This window comes from Artibeus jamaicensis, unplaced genomic scaffold, assembly GCF_021234435.1.
Source record: "Artibeus jamaicensis isolate MK-2021 breed Jamaican fruit bat unplaced genomic scaffold, CSHL_Jam_final contig_3176, whole genome shotgun sequence".
Taxonomy (NCBI): Eukaryota; Metazoa; Chordata; class Mammalia; order Chiroptera; family Phyllostomidae; genus Artibeus; species Artibeus jamaicensis.
In genome coordinates this window covers 4,188,265-4,211,415 of record NW_026521740.1, presented here as the reverse complement: position 1 = coordinate 4,211,415, position 23,151 = coordinate 4,188,265, and the positions used below count along the sequence as shown (strand labels likewise).

Genomic DNA, 23,151 nt, shown 5'->3' with positions numbered 1-23,151 from the left:
CTTGCCTTTTCCAGCTTCCAGAGGCTGCCCTGCCCACGTGCACTGGCTCATGCCTACAGCCCCCCACCTTTATGTAACATAATATAGTCACATCCAGGATGTGGTCACCTTTGTGTTACAGCAATATTCACCCAGTAAATCAAAATCCCCCATTATTAGTATTATCATTATTATTACTATTATTAGAGAAACTTTAAAAACTGTGAGTTCGGATCAGATTATCACATCTTCCCTCAAGTAACACATCAATTTTCCCAACCTCAGATTTCTTCCCATTTTTTATGGTTGCACAAATCTGATATCTATCCCTGAGTTTATCACAACTCAGCACACTACTGATTGCACACTGATAAAAGTATCAAATTCCCCTTAAGACAATGTAACACATATTGCTTATTACATCTGTTAAGTGTTACCATAAAATGACTTATCTTTTTTACCCTGAGGCTACATCTCAGACACAGTAAAGCCTTCATAAGGAAATACTCTTCCAAAAAATACTGACTTCACACAATTTCTCAGGAAGAGGCATTTTGGAAGAGTAGATTATTACTGTTGGCATGGATTCTGGAGAAAGCACATGCTGTTTCAGAAAGGATACAAAGGAAACTTGGCCCACAGACCTTTCCCATCTTGTTTGAGGTCACTCGGCTAATCTGAGACACGGCTGTCCCCTGATAAATAAGTCAGCATTTCCCCCAAAATTATGGTGCTATTTACTCTACACATGAAATAGAGTCAACTAGACTCCTCATCATTTGGTCATGTCCTAAATCAATAGCTTCCCTACTTTATACCTCAAGGGACTGGAAAAGTTGTATTTTATCATTCTGTCTATGACAACACATAGATTCAGCCAAGGATCGAATCCTAACCTGACCCTGTGTAAATTATACAAAGTTTAGAAAATGTTACACAATGAGGAGAAACTTCACATGTAAAAAGGAGACACTGTACCACTGACCACAGAAATGAAGGATAATAAACCTAAACTGAAATTGCTGACAACTTCCAAAAATCAAAGAAATACTGAACTTTTTCATGATAATAACACTGTTTCTTTTGGTGGATTAAAATGACAATAATAGTACAAGCACTTTTGAAATAGATGTTTTGGGAGAAATAAAAAATGCTTTAGAATCAATACAGTTTGACCAACATCCGTATGTCAAGAGTATTTAGAAATTCAGTCATTTTCCCCACATATTTTAATACTTGCTCCAAAAAAGTCAGCTAAACACACCATTATAGCCCTACTTTAATAAGCTACAATCATCTCTCTGATTTTAAACTAATTTTGTTCAAATATTAAATACATATACTATCTGTACAAATACATAGATACATAATTTCCTTCAGAAAATAGAGCTGAATTCCACTTTTAAAACCTATAGGAGAAAAAGCCTCTTAAGTTGTCAATACAACTTTATTTTCTTGGTTCGTAAAGGAGAATGAAAATCAACTTACTTGATGTAATAGGGCACTTTATTGTGTGAAATGGATCTTTGCCACGGCAGCTGGACGGAAGCTGAGGAAACAAAGGGAGGTTATTGGAAACGCCACTAAGCCCACAGTCTTGTGCCTTAATGTGACACCGCTGAGCATGTTTTACAACAGACTCAGTGAGAACTGCGCTGGATTCCCATAATTATGAAATCTGCAAGCCAAACAAAGAGTCACTTTTAAAAGTTATTCAAATGAGCAAGGAAAGACCAATGCGGGTTCAATTTCCAATGCTACCTCTAACTAATTGAATCTACTGATAAAACAATCAAGTGTTATTGCTTATAGTCAGTGCAGTTTAAAACTTAGTGCTTTTCAGGTCCTAACAGGCCACAGACTGGTACTGGTCCAAAGCCCAGTGGCTGGGGACCCTTGTACTAATAAGCGAGCAAATTTGAAAAAAAAATAAATAAAACCACATGATCACTAGGCTCTCCTAGAACCAGTTTCACCAATGATTCTCTTCTGAATTTCATGTCACATTAGTACCTTAAAAATATAGAGTATTCTTAACTCTGCAAAGCATTTTTAATCTATTTACTGATAAGGAAGCCAACAAGATACGTATTAAAGTTTTATTCGATCAACGAGAAACTCAGCGCTCAAAAGATGGAATAACCCTCCTGAGTAAATGGCAGAGCTCAGATGTGATCTCAGGATTTCGACCGACGGTTCAGTAATTTTTCTGCTCGACAATTCTTCCTCTCTTAATAAAATATAAGGACTCTCTTCTACATGTATGAAAGTACAAAAAGGGGATGAAAATGTGGGACTAGGTGTATTAAATTTCTCATTAGAGCAACCTCATGTCATTGTTGGCACCAGGCAAATGGGTCAGTTTCTATTCTGTGCCTAACTAAACACGCTCCTTCCAGGGCTGACATCCAAGAAATGCAATAAAGCCAAAGATTCTAAGCAGCAAGGGATAACAATCGTTAAGTTTATGAATTGGGATTTTGTTTACACTTCTTGATTCATTCTAATAATTGTTTTGATTTGAGTAACTCTGAGCTCCTTGGGCTGGTGTTGGATGATAAAAAGCAATGTGCTTGAGGTTCACGCCTTTTACAATGTTTCATTTCCTAAGGAAAATGAGTTTGACTTTTATGATCAAAGATGGTTGCTAGGTGAAAGCATAGGGTTTCATCAGTGCTAATAGATGACTAAACCTTTATAACAGAACTGTAAATAGAGCCTCATTTCCTTGTTAAATTCCTCTTGAATTTGGTCTTAGCACATAGGTTTACATTCTATAAAAGTAAGTGTAAGAAATCTGGAGTGATTCATACCAAATGAGGAGACTGCAAAGCTATTTACTTCGTCAGCACTGATGGCCAAACTTTGGAACTGCATCCTGCCACCGAGGCGGACAGGGTATTCTAGGAAGGACTACCGATCACTCAAAACAGATGATCTAACGGCTCATGTGTGTAAAACAGGCTGGGGAGGTAGAGGGAGGGGAAGGACAGAGGGAGTCGAGGACAGGGAGAAAGGCGGGGAGAGGTCTTGGGAACTGGACATGTGCAGGCAGGAAGGGCAGGGTTTGACAGATTAGGAGTATTCTTGAAATTGTGAAAGGAAAACCTGACCTTTAATTGAGGTAAAGGAGATTACCAGCCATGACAAAAGGTTAAGAGAATATATAACTATAATCAATTAGGTTGGAGGACATGGGATTATTTCAGTTCTTTCTATGGTTATAGATACAAAGAAGCTATCATAATTGGGAAATAAGCTTTGCCTTAAGTTATAAACTTCACTTAGACTGAATTAAGTAAACTGTTTTCTTAACACATGTTTTCCAGAGACAATGAAAGGAAAGGAATTAACATTTAGCAAAAGCATTTGTACCAAGAACTGCGTTAGGTGCTTGGTGTAACTCAGTGATGGTTTTTTGTTTAATTTTCAAAGTGATCAGAGGAAACAAGTATTATCGCAGTAATTTTAAGATAAAGAAATTAGCTTTCAGGGATGACAGTTCTGGTAAAAAGCAGAACTACTTCTGCAGGATCCAGCAGAAGTAAAGGCCTGCTTGAGTATGGCTGGTACGGTACTAGTAGGGGGTGTAACAATTTACAGGTTTATTTTGAACATTTCACCTAAAATGTCATGTGGTGTGCTTGCGTGTGATACTGTTGTTACAGAATTGCATGCTTAAGATTTTGTAATAAAAGGTTTTGTAATAAAGAAGGGCCGCTGTCTGTGCCAGACCCTGTATTCTTTCTAACTTCGATCTGCTAACTCCTACGTTCTATGGTTTCCTCAGAAGTGAATGACAAAGTAGAAGCTCCAATTATTTACTCAATGTCTCAGCACTAGTCCCTAAAATAAAAAAATTCAGTTGGGGAATATTACATAAAAATCTACGTATGTGGTTTGGCTAAGTCTGCAATTGCCCAACCTGAAAGAATGCTAAATATGACCGCAGTGCGCCCAATAAACCAAAGTCTTCTCACGTAAAAATTTGTGGGGAATGAAGTTTCCCTATGAAAGGTGCAGGTGCATTTTAAACTAAAAACACTTTTGAAGGAGAAAAATGAATCTCAAATCTTTAAATGTAAAGATGATTTTTTCATTGTGAACAAGTTCATAACCTTTGCATCTGACACAGCAATGATGATATGATACTACAGGAGTTATCATCACAGACGGTTCAGGGAACCTATTGGTTTAGTCATAACTAAAGACAAGTCATGTGGGCTCCACTTCAAAGCCTTGTGAGTTATGACCAGGTTACTACAAATAAAAACCAATAAACAATACTGTCATTAATGTTAATATATCCTTTTTATATACTTACGTATAAGCACGTCTATTTACAGCAAAGAATATGGCTTCTTGAGTGAAAAAGCATGCGGATCCATTAGATTACTGAGGTCAGTCAAGTGTATCGGTACTTACTGGAGAGAAAATGCTGAGACGAAGGTCCAAAGTCTCTGTGGGCTTCCTGAAGCTGTTTAAGGCGATCATCCACAGAAACCTGCACAAGGCACCCCAAGATAATTCGATTTCAAAACAGTAACGTCAGCAATATCCTTGATTTAAGTGTTATGGTAAATGATGACACTTCCCAAGATTGCTTGTATGGACTCTTTTTCTATCTCTGAAATCAAAATACTGGGATGAAAATAGACTCCTTCTGGCACCAAGTGACAGCAAATAGTGCCAGGCACTCTTCTAAACAATTTCTATGCATTAGCTCTCTTAATCCTCTCAATAACCATACTGGGTAAGCATTATTATGGTGATCGCCATTTCACAGAGGAAGATGCTGGGAAAGATAGAGGTGTCCAGGACATAAAGTCAGCGTGCAGCAGTGCTAAAACTCATCACCAGCTCACACGGTGCCAGAATCTCTGCCTTTACTGTCACTCCACTTGCCCTTAAAGGCAGTTAGTTAAGGTCTAAAGCATGTTAAGTCAAGGTGAGGCCATGGGGTCAGTGGCTATTCATCTCTATTTTGTAAGAAAGGTGGCAAAAAGTGCTACAGGGAGCAAATGAAAGTCTAAAGTATTCCAAGGGAGAAAACAGGCAGGTAGATAGAGAGGTGGATGAATTCCACTTACGTTGCCAAACTTATTTTCAGCTGCCTTTAAATGAAAAGGGTGTATCTCTGGCTTACTGGGCAGCTCTGGTTTCTCTCCTGGTTGGCTATTTAAGTTGCATTAGCAAAGTATTTTTTCTCGTAAGGCCAAAAAGCACTCTAATGCCAAACTTCACATTCAGGAGGGATAGAGAAGATGCTACTGCTGAAACCTAACAATGCTGTCGAGCAGCATAGATCTTCACCCTCTTACTCAACCAGCAGCTAACACTTAAGCTCCAGCAGCCACCAGGCTCAGAGATAAGGAAGACAGAACACATATCCTCTTTCAAGCATAACATATTCTCTGACTTCTAATCTTTGCAGATGGTGATAATAAGCAGAATAGGAAGGAAATCAAGATGGACCACAGGAATGCCTACATAAAGGTGATGATGTAGGGAAATAAAGCAAAAGAGAACGGGAGGACAGGTCAAGCGTTTCTGCCCTCCACTCACTAGAAAAGCATGTGTGAACTTAACGTATCCTAATTTACTAATCCCAAATTATTGGTACTCTTTCAAAAATAGAAGAGATAGTCTAATATTATATAAGTCATTTTTTAACACTTCAATTTCATGAAGAAAATATGAACCGTTGTGTGTTTCAATATTTGAATTAATTCAGGAAACCTATTATACCTTAAAATGCATCTATATCCCACCTCAAAATTGCAGATTTATCTTATTAAATATCACATTTGAGACCTATAATATAGAGAGAAATTAGTAAGAATTATTTTTTTCAATCTCCCACTCAAGTTATCCTTCTGGTTTTCAGGAAAAAAGAGATTATTATGACTCTTAGGAACTGGCCATTGAATGTGACAAAGCTCCACAAAGATGACCAAACCCTAATACCTGGCACAGATAGTGACTTGCAAATACTGACACATGGGAATACTCAAGAGGGCTCTTCTTGGTTTGGCTCTGTTAAAATGGGACAAGGAAGTAAGATCTAGAGTCATTAAAACAACTCCATTTTGGCCCTGGATGGTGTAGCTCAGTGCATTGAGCACGGGCTGTGAATCAAAGGGTTGCGGGTTCAATTCCTACTCAGGGCACATGCCTGGGTTGTAGGCCAGGTCTCCAGTGAGGGGCACATGAGAGACAACCACACATCAATATTTCTCTCACTATCTTTCTCCTTCTCTTCCCCTCTCTCTAAAAATAAATACATAAATTCTTTTAAAAAATTACATTTTGGCAGCTAAGATCTCACTACAATAGTATAAATGTGATAGCGGAAAAAAATGAGCAAGATACTTAAAGAGCAAGCAGTTGGAATAAAAAGGATAAAAACTTTCTTAACTTTTCAAAAGAAATAAAAAATATATGATTAAAGTAAAAAAAAAATGACTTCTTTATAAGCCATTATGGGAAAAAATGTTTCTGTGACCTACCATACATTTCAATTACTGTGATTTATTTGACCTTTTGCAATTTCCTACAAATATGGTATGAATAGTACATCAAAAATTACATTAAAACTTATAAATAAATGATGCCTTTGAGTTCAAGAGGCTGAAAGACAGTTGATGTCATACACTATGAATCTATTATCCAACACAACCAAAAAAGAAGGAAAAAATGACGGCATGTCGTATGGAATAGAGAGGTGAGATTTAAAGACCCGCCCAGGTATAAACGTGTATAATGAAGAAGAATAAGGTGATACCTGCAGAAGTTTCCAACGCATGTTGAGGTCATCTAGCTGACGCGACATCTTTAGAGATGGGTGCAGGTCAAGTGGGGACAGCTGACTCGACAAATCATTCATTGTTTTAACTTTTAAGTTGATTGGTGCAATTTCTTCTCTAAATGCCTGGAAGAAAAGGACAATAACAATGTAACCAAAAGGTAGTATTTTTAACCAAAGGTAGTATTTTTAGCTTTCTTTCAAAGAAACTGGCAGGATAAGCTGAGGCCAACTACAGTTGCTTGGTCAACAACAGATGACTCAGTTCAGGTCTTCGGCACCCAGGACCACCGGCTAAAGGGTCTTCCTCCGTATCACAAACAAACTAAAATGGAATGTGAAGAGAAAACTTAGAGTGCAAACACATTTAAGTGATTACAGTTTTCCTTCAAATTTTTCATTAGATACAATTTGGTCTGGAAAATATTTGTCATTATTATCCACTTTACTAGTTTCTAATTTTGATTCTATCTTTCAATTTCTTTCATATTTTTCTTCTTTTTTATTTGTTCATATGGCTACTGTAATATTTTTTCACCTGATGTAACAACTTGATTTTAACAAGTTTCCATTTAAAGTTAAGTTAGAATGTGGCCAGTAAAAATGACTTTCTTATCCACAAAACTGATGCCTATTACACTGGAGAGGTAAGGTTGTCCCTTTCAAAAATGTTTGTGATCACAGGTTGTAGATCGGGCAGGAAGAGCGGAATCTATAGAAAGGGGTAAATGAAGCTTAGAACTGACAAATGCCACCTCTGGGCACAGAACAGAGCTGGTATGGGTGCAGAGTGTATGTGAAGAGAGGAAGAAAAACAAAACAAAATGAAAACTCAGGGCCAATGACAGCCATGACCGTGAGAGCAAACAGAATAAAGAAAACACTACGTTTCCTCCATTCCCCACATTAATCCACTTGCCCCTATGTTCACGGTCTCTTTCTCAACAGCATTGCCTAGATTCTTCGAGACTCAACTCAGGTGCCCACCCATGCACCCCATTTCAGAAAAGATTCCCCTGGAGCCCCTTTCTTGGTTCTCTAGTGTTCTCTCTGCCTTCTCCAAACCAGCCAGGACATTCAACTAGCACCTGTCTGGACACAAAAATTGGGTCTTATAATAGAGGCCACTCTGATTGTCTGGTGCCATACCACCCAGTTATTATGCATTTTAAACATCATTCCTTATCAGAGCTCTTCGCACAGGGAATTATAAGCAGCCATATTCTCAATGCCCCTGTAGAGAATGGAAGCTTCGTGAGACAGGCACCCGACAGCATTCAGTGCGATGTCTGCCATACAAGAGGGCAGAATTCCTTTCCAGTGACAGAGGCCCACACAAATGATGTGTGAGGCAAGATTAAGCCAATATGGAATTAGTAACAGGATTGGGTTCTAAAAAAAGAACTGTATATTTTTATTTTGGGGGTACATCACCAAATTAGAGTTAACCATATACCAGACTTAACCTGTAAACATCCTGTTAGCATCAACCCTCAGGTTTTACCATGTCTACCATCCACACTGCTGAGACTAGGCGCATGCCTGTGAGATGTCTCTCTTCTCTTCTTCTACTGGTCCGAGTTTAGTGAAATGTTATGTATTAAAGTACTTGGAGGGCTATGCAATTTTATTAAAACGCTCCGTGTATTAATTTGGCTTCCTTCTTATGAGTATAAAAACAGCCCCTTTAACCACTCCCTCCTTGCTTCTCTCCTGCACCTTTTCTAGTTATCCTACGTAACTCTTCCTTACATGTCACATGCAGACTAAACACAATCATTAAGTTGGATGAACATCAAAATAACATTAAGAATATAACTATTTTTGAAATAAATTAATTGTCGGCAGATCAGAGAATATGTCTTGGTGTTTCCAAATTATGGATCATGCCCAAAAGCCACTAAAGAAAGTCAAGGTGGAGAGTCAGAAGGGATGGACCTGGAGCCAGAGTTGGAGTGAAAAACAAGGACGGTAGAGCCAGCAGTGTCTAAATGACATGTGAAACAGTGAACCTGAATATCAACCTGCCAAAGAAATATTGCCACATCTCTAAAGACATCAGCATTTCCAAATCAGTACAAGGCAGGTCGACAAAGACCTGAGAATTGCTGCAATGTGGAAAAGGAGGGGAGTGAGATGTGTGTCAGTTTTTCTGCATGGCTAACACGGGACACTGTGCACACAAAAAGGCAAAGCACAGTCCAACAAGCAGTGAAATGATACCAAAGGCATTTTGTTGAGATAACATAGGCCTAAGGAACCAACCACTGAAACAGAAGCATGGGGCAGAGAAAAGTGGGAGTTAGGATGGGGAAGGAGAATTCTTCAGCCTGGGCCTCAGAGAGGCCTGGTCTTCCCCTCAGGCTCAGTGTGAGAATAACCACAGATCCCCAACCCTTCAAGGTGCCTTCAATTGTGATTCAATATTATACATTAGTATTTTCTCCTTAAGTACCATGGAGGACCCAAGAATTTTAATCCATTTTTAAAATCAGTATCTTTGTAAAATACCAACATGTAGATAGTAAAGATTAAAAATGAAATGCTAGAAAATATTCAGATTTATATCATTTTAAATGACTAGTTTTTCTTCAAAAGATGACTTAAAAATTTAATTAGATTATAACATTAAAACAGATTTTAAAAAATTTCCCAGAACAATAAAGGAGTTTTTATTTCTCCCCTATAAAGAAATGTTTATCTCTGATAAGCCACAGGTAAAAACACTAAACGACATTTGACAAACAGGCGCTGTAAGTTTCGGTTTCTTTGCGGTGGTCAGGTATTTTATGGCAACAAGAAATCTCTTAAGAAAGTTTATTTCTTGGTTTGTAAGAGCTTCTAAATGAAGGGGCTTGAAATAAAGCAAGTTTTAAAATGGTTTCAGATCTGCCATGTGTTCTATTATAAAGAGGCAATTTATCATGTTCTGGCTGCACTTTCCAATAGGATAATAAAAATCTATGTGGTCTTCTTGCTGTAAAAACAGAAACATCTGCTCGTATTAAAGGTGCTGCCTGACGGCCTGTTACAGACATGAATCCCAAATCTGAGTCCTGTCAGAAGGTGTGCATTATGCAAATAAGAATGACTGAGGAGGCCCTGGATGGATGGCTCAGTCGGTCAGAGCATCAGCCGGATGTGCCAAGGTTGCAGGTTTGATCCCTGGCCAGGGCACGTGCAAGGACCAACCAATGAATGCACGAATAAGTAAAACCAATTGGTGGGGGCTTGTTTTCTCTCTCCTTTCCTTTCTCTCTCTAAAGTTAAGTAAAAAAAAAAAAAAAAAGAATGATTGAGAATTATTTATTTATTTTTTTTTAAAGATTTTATTTATTTATCTTTAGAGGGGAAGGGAAGGAGAGAGGGAGAGAAACATCAATGTATGGTTGCCTTTCATGCATCCCCTGCTGGGAAGTGGCCTGCAGGGAACCGGCCTGCAACCCAGGCATGTGCCCTGACTGGGAATCGAACCGCGATTGTCTGGTTCGCAGGCCCGTGCTGATTGAGAATTATTTCAGAGAGCTAAAGTTATTTGATTACCCCAAAGATTTTGTCTCCCACTTGCTTTGGCATAGTTAATAATATTTAGCAATAATTGCTACTTATTTCCATCTGCCTGTAGTTTTGATGGGACTTGGGGTACACATTGCACTGCATGTAAAACACTCCAGATTGTGAAGCCATTTTATTTGATTTAATAAGACTTGGGTTGTTATTTCCTTCTTTTCCTAATAAGATGTTAAAATATTTTAATCCAAAGTTTATCCCTTCCTCTAAACATTAAATGTAACTTTCCTAGCTTCTCACTTAAGCAGAGATTTGAACAAAAGGATTTGGATGCACAGGTGACTAATTTCTTTAATCAAATGGGATTAACAACTTCAGAACATCTAGGCCTTTAATAACTCCAAAGACAACTTCTCATTTTTCATTCAACACTAACCATTCTAATATTAAAAACTGATACTTTCAAATTCAAATGGATATATATGTGTATATATATGTAATTACACACATATATACACACTTTGTGTAAGCATTCAGTTAATTACTGAAACCTTTCTTCTCTTCCTATTCAGCCACATGAGCACAAACAGAGGGAAAAACATTACCCAGGGTCTGTGCCCAAAGGAGGGGTGTTTTTTGTAATAAAAATCCCATTCTCAGTCTAACACCCAATTTTTCTCTGGTTTATTTTTTATTAGATTTATAACTACTTAATACATTGCTTACCATGCTATTAGAAACCACACTATTTCTACATATGTTTTTTGCCTAAATTGCATTTTTTTGTCTGGATGTGTTTGAAAAGACTGGACCCAAAGGGGGTCCAGAAGATAGGTGTAACGGTCTTAACTTTGAGCAATTCCTGACTGCAAACAATTTATAGATGAACTAATCCTACACTAACATACTCAAATCCTTATTTATATATATTATACAGTATACACTATATATAGTATACCTACAGTATATATACCATGAAATAAAACATGTACATAAGAATTCTCAGTAAAACAGTATACTTTTGATTAAAACTATAAGTTCAACTACCAATTTACAAGAAATACACAGTAGAGAGGAATCTGCCAGATGATCCACAATGTGGATGACATTCTGCAAAATCTGAGCTGTGAGAAACACTACAAAACAAGCAATGTGGCTGCCTTTATGAAGACATTGGGAAAGAAAAGAAGAAAGAAAAACATAGAGGGAAATCTGGATATTAAAGAGGACTTTAAAATAGTTCTTAAGAACCAAGTAACTGTTTAGGGATGCACAGGTGAGTGAAAAAAATTAAAGAAAAGTGAAAGTAAATGATTGTGAAAGTCCCATTGGTTGTTATTTGGGGGAGGGGATTCGGGTGATGAGGGGCATAAGAAAACATCTATTGTCATCCTGATTTTAGTAGAGTCTGCAATGCCATTGACCTTTTAAAAATCGCTTGGACAAGTTATATGTTTGGCTCTCTTTACTTGTGTTATATTTCACAATAAAACATTTCTCAACATCCTTTCTCCAAGGCAGTGATGCTGACCATGGTTTTTTCAATGTGATTCTGCAGCGAGTCGATGAGCAGGTCGCCCACGGGCTTCCAGCCATTCCGCACGGCCTCCGCCTCCTTCATGTCAGCATCCAGGTCGTCCACAGCTCCCTGCAGGTCTCTGAGTTTCTCCAACGCCTTGTCCACTTGCTTTTGCCAATTACTGGTAACAGCGTTTAGACTTTCCCACTTCTCCTTCACTTCGGAAGACTGTTTGCGCATGGCTTTGGCAATCTTTTGGGCTCTCTCCTCAGGAGTCAGTTCTGTGATTAAAAAAAAAAAGCATTTGGAAGCCTAATCAGCTTTGTATTCTTTACAGTCAAGCACAAAGACCACCTTTTCAAAAGTTGCTCCCAGAAGGGGGAGTTAACACTCAACGGGGGGAGAAAAATGTCTCTATACTTCTTCCACTATGCCTTGCTACTTCTCAGAAGAAGAAGACAGTTACAGAGTAGTAAGTAGCCCAGTAGTTTTGGGTTTTAATTTTAATAGATTCTGATTTTTGATGTATTTGCAAACCTTGAAGTGTCACCAGGTAAATAAAAATGAAATAAACAATTTTTCCTTCACATAAATTTAGTTATGTGAAATCCAAAGACAGTTTTTCATTTCATTGTCTTCAAGAGAAATGGGGAGTATAATTAGGCGAGAAATAGCTTTAAGTCATGAAAAAAACTCTGCAAAATAAGATTAATTTATCACGTTCTTAAAAAAAAAGTAACTGAAGACAAGTAGCATCTTAGACACTTCATCTTTCCTGAGTTTTTCTGACAGTTCATCTTTAATACAGGTATTTCCTGGAGACTAGAATGATTGTAGCACATAACAAGCATTTTGAGAGAAAGATGGCAAGATTTCAAGGACCATCTGAAATATCTAATAGACAAGATGGCTTCTGGAATGTCTGAAGTTGATTTTCCAGACAGGAGAGGGCAGACATAAGGGCAAAGCCCTGCCATGGGTCAGGGATGGGAAGATAACAGTCTAGAAGACAGGGAAAAGATACAGGCAGAAAGGAAAGTCCAGTTCAAAGCCCAGGGTCAGAAACAGAGAATGAGAAGCTGACAAGACAAAAGCAGATAAATTTGATGGACAAAGCAGACACTCCAGACGCAGGGTAAACAGATCACAGCTAAACCCCAACAGCCAAGATGCCTCCTTTCCTGTCTGCTGCTTTGCCTGCTTGTGCACCGGAAACGGAGGCAGCTCAGAAACGTACGAGGTAAGCTGTGAATTAATTTAAGATGGAAATGCACGTTCTTCTTGGTGATAACATCCCATCGTTTCCTATCCATCACATTAGCACCACTTCACCTCAAAATATTCCAAGTCATCATAAAGTGAACTGCAGTTCATTGCATTTCCTGGAAAGATAAACTTCAACAAACTCTCTCCTAAACTGTAACTTTCATAGTTCACATATATTTGTCTGCCTATCTTTATTTAAATATCATTAAAAGTCAGGTTAAAGGGGACAGAGCACATATTTTTGTCCCTAATTTCCCAAAATATTCTAGACGTCACAACTTAGACTCAAAAGCAGCGATAGAAATCTCAGGAAACCAAAGGAACTCAAGAATTTAGTAACCACGGAACTCTGAGCTGTGCCACCAAAGTGCTATGAGGTTATAGGGATGTGAATAATCCTTTGGCAACTGAATTGACTTAAAGAACAGATTGTTTTATGACAGGTAGACTAAATATACTAGCACATGATAAATAAGAAAAAAAATCAGTGAATTAGAGACTCAGCTTTAAGGAAGGCTGAGGCTGGGATACAGCCCAGTCCCACAGTCAGGGGAGGGGCCCAGGAGCCTGGAGAAAAAGTCCCGAACAGGCAGCATGCCAGGGCTCCCAGGTTCCTGCGAAAACACTCTGGGAGAAATGTCATCATGCAAACCTTATTTAAATTCTTTTTTTTTAAAATTATTTATTTATCTTTAGAGGGGAAGGGAAGGAGAGAGGGAGAGAAATAGCAGTGTATGGTTGCCTCTCCTGAGTCCCCTGCAGGGAACTGGCCTGCAACCCAGGCATGTGCCCTGACTGGGAATTGAACCGCTATCCTTTGGTTCACATGCCCATGCTCAATCCACTGAGCTACATCAGCCAGGGTTATTTCAATTCTTATACTTTCAAGATATTGAGAAAATAATAAGTATATAATTCTCTATGATATGATTTATATATATAAATATAAAATGCTATGTGTGAGATGAAACCATCATTCATAAAAGGCCTGATGAGCAAGGGAGCTGATCATCCCACAATGGCAAGGCCTGTGTTCATTGACAACTCACTTGGGCTTTTTCAGAGATGTGTATTTGATTGCTCATTTTCACTCTTGTATAAAACTACGGTACCAGTTTCAGAACAGACACTTCAGTTCTGATGATTTTCTTTGGGTTAAATAACACTGTTTCTGAGTCAGTCGCTGAGTCACCTGGCAGGGAGACCCAGCTCCTCTCTCCTGTGACAGACACCTGCCACTGGCTGTGACTCACCTCCTCAGAATGGCTAGTCTTCCGGCTGAGCAGTGCTTTTGTACATGAGTATATATCATACGACCCCTGCTAGAGCCGCTACTCAGAAAGAAAGAAAAGCTCTCTGTGTCCATCTGTTTGGCAGAAAGGAAACGTATTAACGAACCACACAGTCAGAATAAAAGTGCCTTCTACGGCGGCAACAATCTCAGTTTGATGCAGACTTTCAACCAAGAATAGGGTGTGGTCCCCAGCCAAGCACAAACTTGCCAGAACATGTGTGAGACCGCTAATAAGCAACATGTGAAATGTCAACTTATGACAATGTGGAGTAAGAAAATGGAAAAACAAATCAAAACAGAAAAAAAAGCAGGAAAGATGAAAATAAAGGGAAGTAATTACATTTAAGAATCCTTTTGTCCACTGAAAATCAAAGAACAACATTTGCTTCCAATTTTGTGAACAGATAATTTGCGGTAAATTCTGAGATCCTCGTGTAGAACTGGCGAATCTTCCCCATACGTGGTCTTGAATGCTGGTGACATATTGGGAACCACCTGAGAGTTTGGCTTGTTTGTTCTGAAATGTTCATCCTCAGGGGCCCTATACCAAAATTATTAAAAGATTCTGACTTAGTTGATCGAGGGCAACTAAGTGTGAAGAGCAGCTCGGATACAGTTTAAATGCTCTCCAGGTGAATGGAAAGTGTTACCAGGTCAGAGCTCATAAATTGATTACTGTGGCCCCTGCTGCTAATACCCAACTGACTGCTTCCACTCTGTGTCATTCCACGTGGGGGGCGGGCACTCAATCCAAAGGCCAGAGAGCAAGGCATTTAATTTGCATTTGAAAAGGCAGTAATAGAGGCTAACTGAAGAGACAAAGGAAACAGCAGGATAAAACCAAAAGAAAAAAAATGTATTGACAATTCTCAGACCAGTAGCACTTTTCCTACATCACTTACCTCCTACTCATATTGTGTGTGTGTGTGTGTGTGTGTGTGTGTGTGTGTGTGTGTGTGCAACTTTTTTTGAGGGGGGAGTATTTGCTTCACTCTTCATTCTTCCCTTCTCTTTTTTTCAGGCCTTCCCATTTACCTGGTCAAACTTTGAGGGTAGAATTACATTTAACTTCTATATTTATATTCTTAAGTTTATATTATATACATGCTATACTGTAAATATCATATTTCTTTTACATCTATATAATTTAAAATAAGTTTCTTTATTGTGTTACAAAGCTATTTAAGGGAGAATATCTTTTAGGGAGAAGAAAGAAGAAAAAAGAAAATTTGCTCTGGCTGGTGTGGTTCAGTGGATTGAGCACCGGCCTGCCAACCAAAGGGTCACTGGTTCAATTCCCAGTCAGGACACATGCCTGGGTTGTGGGCCAGGTCCCCAGTAGGGGATGTGAGAGAGACAGCCACACATTGATGTTTCTCTTCTCCTCTTTCACCCTCCATTCCCCTGTGTCTAGAAGTAAATAAAATGTTTTTTAAAAGATTCTTTTTAATAAAAAGAAAAAAGATGCAAGAAAGGAATGATCAGTCTACAGTTTGCTCTATGGTCCAATGATCTTTATTCTTCAACCATGCCAATCAGTTGGATGGCGTCTACACCACACTTTCCTTTATGCCTGGCTCACTGGATACAGATGGAAAACCAACCTGGACCAGGAGCAGAGACTAGGATTTGTTCCCACCTTGACCTTCATTCTGAAGCAAGCGACACGACCCGTTCTTCCAAGCTGTGTCAGATGGGAACCCTATTTTCTCGTGCTGGGAAAACATTTCTCCCCGTGGGACTCTTTTACCTCTACTATTCAACTAGATAAGAAAGGCAAAGCTGCCCTAAGGAATCTTAACAGTGGATGAAAATAAAACATCTTTCTTGGGTGCTTATGCAAAACAAATTTTAATTTTAAAAAATGAAAGTATGTTTCTCCTATGAAATGACAGAAATTTATTATAATCAACCCCATGCTGTTTTTAATAAAGATTTCCCATATTTATTATATTTTCTTTCTCAATTAGGGACTGACAATGATTATCTGCATTGTGCTTTTTATTCTATACATATTAAAGCTTTACATCATCCATCTTTTATTTCTTTCCATCTTGGTTTTGCAGGCCTCAATCTAGAGGTTGGCTGTCCTCAATACATAATTACTGAACTGAGTGGGATTGAATGAAATTTTTAGTTTTAGCCTTTACTGAGAATGCTCAACTTCATAATTTTAAGTAGAAATGATTCTACTTATTTTTCCTTCCTTCTCCTCACACCCATGTAAAACATTTACAGAAAGTGTTTTCCTGTCGCCCCAGCTATTGTGGCTCAGTTGGTTGGAGCATCATTCCATAAACCAAAAGGCTGCAGCCTCTGTTCCTGGTCAGGGCCAAGCATATGCCTAGGATGCGGGTTTGGCCTCCAGTCGGGGACATATTGGAAGCAACCGATTGATATCTATCTTTCTAAAAACAATCAGGGAGTATGTTCTTGCATGAGAACAAAAAAGAGTAAATTAAAGAGGTTTTTACATCTATGCATTCATTTATAAAAGTATTTTACTATGAAACAAAAGGTTTTATAAAGTCACTTTAATTATGGTAACTTCAACTATCTTATTTGTACTATTTGCTTTTTTAAAACATGCATGTATATCCTTACTACTATATTTCACCAAGAGATAAAAAGAAAATATTAAGAAAAACAAACACAGAAAAACACATATAGAAAATATAGGAAAAAATGACCCAGAGTTGCTCTTCACTCCTGGACAATTTGGAGCAAGGAAAAATTAGGATGTCATGCCCTAGTTCAAGTTATGTAATCATAGATATATCCCTTAAGTCTTAAAACCTCAGTTAATATGTATAAAGCTATTGACACATGCCTGGCTCACAGTAGGGCTTCAAAAAAGTTGATTTCTTTCATTCCTTCCATTATCATATAATGAAATCAGGAAAGTTTAGACATCTGTGGAGATTTTCACAGAAGCAAATTACATTAATTGGCCAATAAGAATTCAGGGGAAAGAACGATGCATCCCCATTTCTGAAGAGACTCGACTGGACCTGCTGTTCTTCACTACCTCTCTCTTCAGCCCCTCCACGTCTCCCTGCCCCTCTCTCTCCTTCTTCATGACCAAAAGATGCTTTTGATTAAAATAAATTCTTTTGAAAATTCCTTTCATTGCATGATTAAGATCAACTTAATCACTTTGAAATGATCAGTGTTTAAGAGAATCCTGCCCATTGCCTGTCCTGTATGGTGACGAATGACAACAATTCATTATGAACCTGATTACAAGTACATCATCAAGTACTATTAGCTGATTGCCATGATGTGTCTAATTACACTGATCTAATAAATCATAAAGATGATGATGGTAAAAGGCTACCCAGAGTAGAATGACCTGCTATTGTGTAGCCCAAACTTTTCAGCAGGAAAATAATAAAGTTGTATGGATCCATCTAGCTGCCAAGGGACTTCTCAAATGTTTTTAAAAAAGGTTGGTGGGGGCAGGGTGCGAACATGAAGAAATGCATTTAGGAAAAAAAGCAAACTCCAAAGAAAAGAATATCTTCCAGAACACCAAAATGCAAAGTATTAATGGGGAGAGGGAGGAAATAGGAATTTAGATCACACTGTGGAAGAAAATAAATGGTACTTTGACCAGAAGTTAATGAAGGTAGAACTAGAGACTGAACACTTCCAAGTTATACTGAGCCTGTAAAGCAGACCAGAGTAAACAAACCTAGCACTGAGCTGAGGAAGAAGAGGGACAGACTGATAAGAAGATTAACCTCCAAGGAAAGGAGCAGGAACAGCAGAGAGGCTCTGGAACAGACCTAGCTCAGCAACCTGACATCTACCTTTCAACCTTCTGTAATGAAATATTCCCTGAATTTCCTCACGTGAATGGCAGTTTTGTACTTTATTCAAGTCAGGTATTTGTGCTGAACAGCAGCAGGCCGGTCACGCGGGGCAGAAGGGAGACGCTAACAGGGAACAGAACCTGGGAAGGTGAGTCCCGGGAAGGCAAGGCATGCTTTGTTCCCTGCTGTACCTTCAGGGTCTCTCTAGAGCACAGGTGGCAAACACAGGGCCTGAGGGCTAAGTCCGGCCTTCCACCTTGTTTTACCTGGCCCTGGCAGCAGTGCCAAACTCCTTGCTCCTAGTTAAGGAGTAACATTTACAGTCCTAAAATTACATTCGGCCCTTTGAAGGCAACCACGAGGCTGATGTGGCCCCCGGTGAAAATGACTTTGACACCCCTGCAATAGAGTATCACCTGGTACACGGTAGGCATTCAGGAAGTACTTGTTAATTAAGTCAATAAATCTGTGCACAATATTATTGACTTGAAAAAATAAACTCCCCTTTCTCCTTCAAGAATCAAATGGCAGGAGTCTTAGCTTAAAAGCCTTCCACTTCTTGCTACGTTACTACCCATCTCCCTCCAGGCTGCTTCTGTGCAGGACATGCCAGCTAACAATGAATCAAGCTACAGAAGAAGCCCTGAGCTTTCTTCCCAAGCTTAGCCACTATTATAAAAGAACCTAAATATGTGTCATATTTACTGCCAAAGTCAGGAGTTTAACTGAAGAGAAATTATGCTTTTACTAGGATTACACTTGAAAAAAATGGCAAACCCTCAGACTCACTCTTCAAGATTCCACATTTTAAGAGCACCAGCAAAGTAAGTACAACACAACATTTAAAAGTTTAGTATCCTCCTATTCTGTTTAAACCTAAAAGTAACATCCCGGATGTTGATTACAATAAAATACATACATGTAAATTATTACCATGTTTTAGGAGACAATTGTGATTTATGGATGCTTCTAACAGTGATCAGAGAACCTACAGATGGGAACGATGAATTTAAAATGTTGTGTCCATCAAACTAACCTCTGCCATCATATCCTTCTCCATCAAGAATGTAGATTTGTTTCTTTAAGTTGGATTACATTACTATGGCATTCATTGGCAGGCCAAAAGTTTTTGAAATTTTTACCCAAACAATGGACTTCCTGAACTGGCTTATTATATTTCAGAAAAGTTAGAGACTAGAGCTGTGCCTCCATCCATATAATTTGGAACTTTAAATTGGGAAGGCACACATTGCTGCTCTGTGGTTAAGAACACAAGGAAAGCAAGTAATGTACTTTTCTGTGCTTTTTCATGCATTACAACTTTACTAATTTAATTGGGACTTGTGAAGCTAATTCAATTGTTGTCTTGGTCTATAGTCCTGCAAGCAATTAATCTTTCAAGTTTTTATGTGAAAATTAAAAAGACAAGGTCTAATATTGTGTAAACACCTTCTCCCTCAGTGCTAGAAAATCAGTGAACGGGTGTGTCATTCTGTTTAGCAACCTGCTATTTCAGTAAAGAAAACGCAATAGTACTGGGCAAGGCAAAGAGTTACAAACATTTCATTTTTGTATGATTTTTTAAGTAGAAAAATACAGAAAATAAAACCTTATCTTCTACTGAATATCTAGAAGTACCTATGGTTATTGGAGTGGTTAAGGGAGTATACCATGGTGGTGAAGAGCAACAAGCCCAGGGACAAGCCTGAGTGGTGTTTCACCTCTGTCACATGGGTGACGGTCTCTCCCAAACCTCTCAAAGCCTCAGTTTTCTCATCTGTCAAATGGGTGGTAAGAAGACTCACACCTCAGACAGTTGTTATGATAACTGAGGGGATCTAGGCATGTGAAGTGCTGGGCCCGGAGCCTGGGCACACTGTAAGGACCCAATGAACGTTGGCTTGTGACATCTACATTTACAGACATTTTTCTCTTCCTTTTTGGGTGCTGATTCATCCTCTATGTGATGTTAATACAGGGGTCTGCCAATCTCCCCAGACCCCGAACTCCATGTTACTCAGGGTGTCAGGTAGAGTCCTTGCCTGGAAGGTGCTGGGTCTGCACAAGGACCACCCCTCCCTCGTAGGAGGGGGTGAGGTGGATGGTCACAGGAAAGCTCAGAAAATGAAAACCTGTGGAGACAGGCAGCAAGGAAGACATGGAGAAAAGGCTTGTGGGTGACGTCCCTGTCCCTGTGGCCAGCCGCGTCCTCCTCGCCCCCACTGTAATTTGGTCATGTGGTTTAATATATTACCCTCATACCCATGAATTATGGAAAAAGGGTGCCTGTCATTTACAGTAAATGGAGCTCTAATTAATAAAGCTGTTATTAGTAAAACAAAAAATGCAGTGTAAAAAAAATACCCATTAGTGTTAGTAGACTAATTACTTAGGTTATGTGGAAATAATTATGGCCATCTTTTAAATGGAACCTTAAGTTATACTGAGAATCAGTATAAAAGTAACTTCTATTAAACTATATGTCAACTTTATATTTTTACTCATTTAATGATCAGTGAAGTTTATTTGCATATGTTTGCTAATATTGATATAAAAGGGAATGACATATAGACTGAAAAGTGTCATTTATTACTTCTTTGTTACGCAAAAAACATATATGAAGCCTCACATAAAGAAAAGAGTCCTAATAATTGGCTTTCTAAAATATAATGCATATTTATTAATTAAACATTTAATAGTTAAATATTTAATAATTTTAAAAGTATGCCCTGAATTAAAAAAAATATTAACTACTAAATATATACAGCCAGCTGTCAAAGACCAAAAAGGAAAAACAATAACCCATATATAATTCTTTATATGAAAATATGACTATTATTAACCATTAATCACAGATACAATCACACACAACTATATAAAGTTGCATATGAACAAACACATAAAGAAACATACACAGCTACAGAAGCGTAAACACACTAAAGTAACATTCTGTCACTATTATTTCAATGAAGTACAGTAAACTCATTAACCACACCAGGCTAAAAAGAAATAATGCTCAGACAACCTGAAATAAAATAATGGTTATAGTTATAGTAAAGTCTTGACTGGAATAAACTTCAAGGAAAACTAAGAGGAAATTTAGGAACAAAATAATGCAACCTTTGATTTTTGTCTTAAAATCGAAAGTTGAATAGACTAAAAGAGACTTCCTACACCTACAAATACAATGAATTATCCCAAATACAAAGAATGTGTCCCAAATTACACAATTTTCTTATCCCTTTTAGAGGTGAAATATCCTATGAAAGTATCAGAAGTTGCATTTAGTAACTGATAGCACACCTGTGAACCCTAACACATGGGTGTGCACGCACCTGCACTGGCACGTGAGCCGGCCCGCATCCGCACGTAGAGTGGGGAGAGGGGTGCAGACCTAAGGCTCTCACTCCCCTGTGCAAACACGACTTTTTAACCTGAACTCTAGGTGATGCATAGGTAAGAAGGCAAGTGCACTCCCTGATAACCCTAATAACCTCACGAGGCTAGGGGGCAGGCATAGGCTAAGGCCAGCTGTGGCTGGGTCCCCAGATGTCCTGCCATCTGCCATCACTCTGCAGCCGTGTGGTGTTGAAGGAAAGTCGAATCTGGAATTGAGTACACCAAAGGGAGGTTGAAAGAACGTGCGAGAAGTCAAGAAACATTTATGCAGATTGAAGAGGTTCTTGATCCTGCAAGTCAAGAAGAAGCTTGCAGGTGAGTGGCCAATGAGCAGACAAAGGGAGGAGATGAACATGAAGGGATGACTTAGAAACCAGCCAGACATCTGGGCGTTAAGGTCACCAGAGATTAGTGCTCTGTTCCCGGACCTGCCCTACCTCAGCTGAAGACCTCGGTCAGCACCACAGTGTTGACATGGCCACAGTGTTACAGTGTTGACATGGCCTTTGGTTTTTACTTTTATTTTAATGCAGAAATACTGTGTGGTCTGCTGAACTCACTCAGATAGGGGAATAAGACAGTGGTGTGAGAAGCAGAAGAACAATATAAATGATGATGAGAGGTTCACTGTTCTATTTTCCTACTTTTAACACACAAACCTGCTGATTCAAATTAAATGAACAACTACCATCAATGCTGTTGCACACCTCTACACGTGTACAACTTTACATATCAGTTATATACCTGTAAAACTGGGGGGAATAAAAAATAGCTAACAAAACACACCTGATGAAATTCTTTGTCAGCAATGAAGCACTTGGTTGAAATACCTTTTTTGAACAGTATTTGTCAATTAACACATGCCTGAGAACAACTCATACCTGTGCCACTCAGTAATAACATAAAGCTCCATAGGCCACCATTAAAAATATAAATATAAGTAATACACTATAATTATAATAGAGCACAATAGAAAAAAGAGGTGGAAGAAAAAATGAGCATTGGGAAAGAAAAGTCACGAGAGAAGCATTTTCTGGAATAGTTACAAATAGAGATGGCTTCATTTCGGGGTGCCCCTAGGGCACAGTGCACATAGCAACTCTGTAAATAAATGATTATTAAGTTGAGAAAACCACTGTGATCTCTCCCTGCTCCACCCTCCACCCAACACTGAGTGCTTTAAGCAGTATTACACAAGATAACCAATGTTCAAATGCTCTTGCTGATGGCAGCGGCACAGAAGTCATGGTAAACAACAAAAGTATAAAAGCTATTATGGGTAATTTTCTTTCATTTACTTTTAACAGCAGGTAACATCAGCCAGCACTGCAAAAAAATTATATCAGGAAAAAAGCAAATAGGACAATTGCCAATCGTAAGAAAAAATCATAAAGTTACAGCAACATGACTTTTTTTCTTTTGCCTCCAAATATTGTATGTGAAAACTGGGGCTTAGTGACATCCTGAACAGAACAGCAAAGTTCAAAAAGAGTTAAAAAAAGTAATGTTTTTTAGACCCTTAAAGTGACCGACCACTGAGGAGGAAAATTTATATATAGTGAAG

At 38.6% G+C, this 23,151-nt stretch overlaps 1 protein-coding gene across 9 annotated transcripts in view; it reads right to left on the bottom strand.

Moving 5' to 3' along the window:
* UTRN (utrophin) overlaps positions 1 to 23,151 on the bottom strand; it is a 449,632-nt gene that overhangs the window by 88,417 nt on the left and 338,064 nt on the right. For all 9 annotated transcript variants that reach the window (XM_037144913.2, XM_037144915.2, XM_037144914.2 and 6 more), the window contains 4 exons: positions 11,826 to 12,094; positions 6,764 to 6,910; positions 4,405 to 4,483; positions 1,468 to 1,528 (listed from right to left, as the gene is read on the bottom strand). In XM_037144913.2, the coding sequence (XP_037000808.2) occupies positions 1,468 to 1,528; positions 4,405 to 4,483; positions 6,764 to 6,910; positions 11,826 to 12,094 (556 nt within the window). The remainder of the gene's footprint in view (positions 1 to 1,467; positions 1,529 to 4,404; positions 4,484 to 6,763; positions 6,911 to 11,825; positions 12,095 to 23,151) is intronic.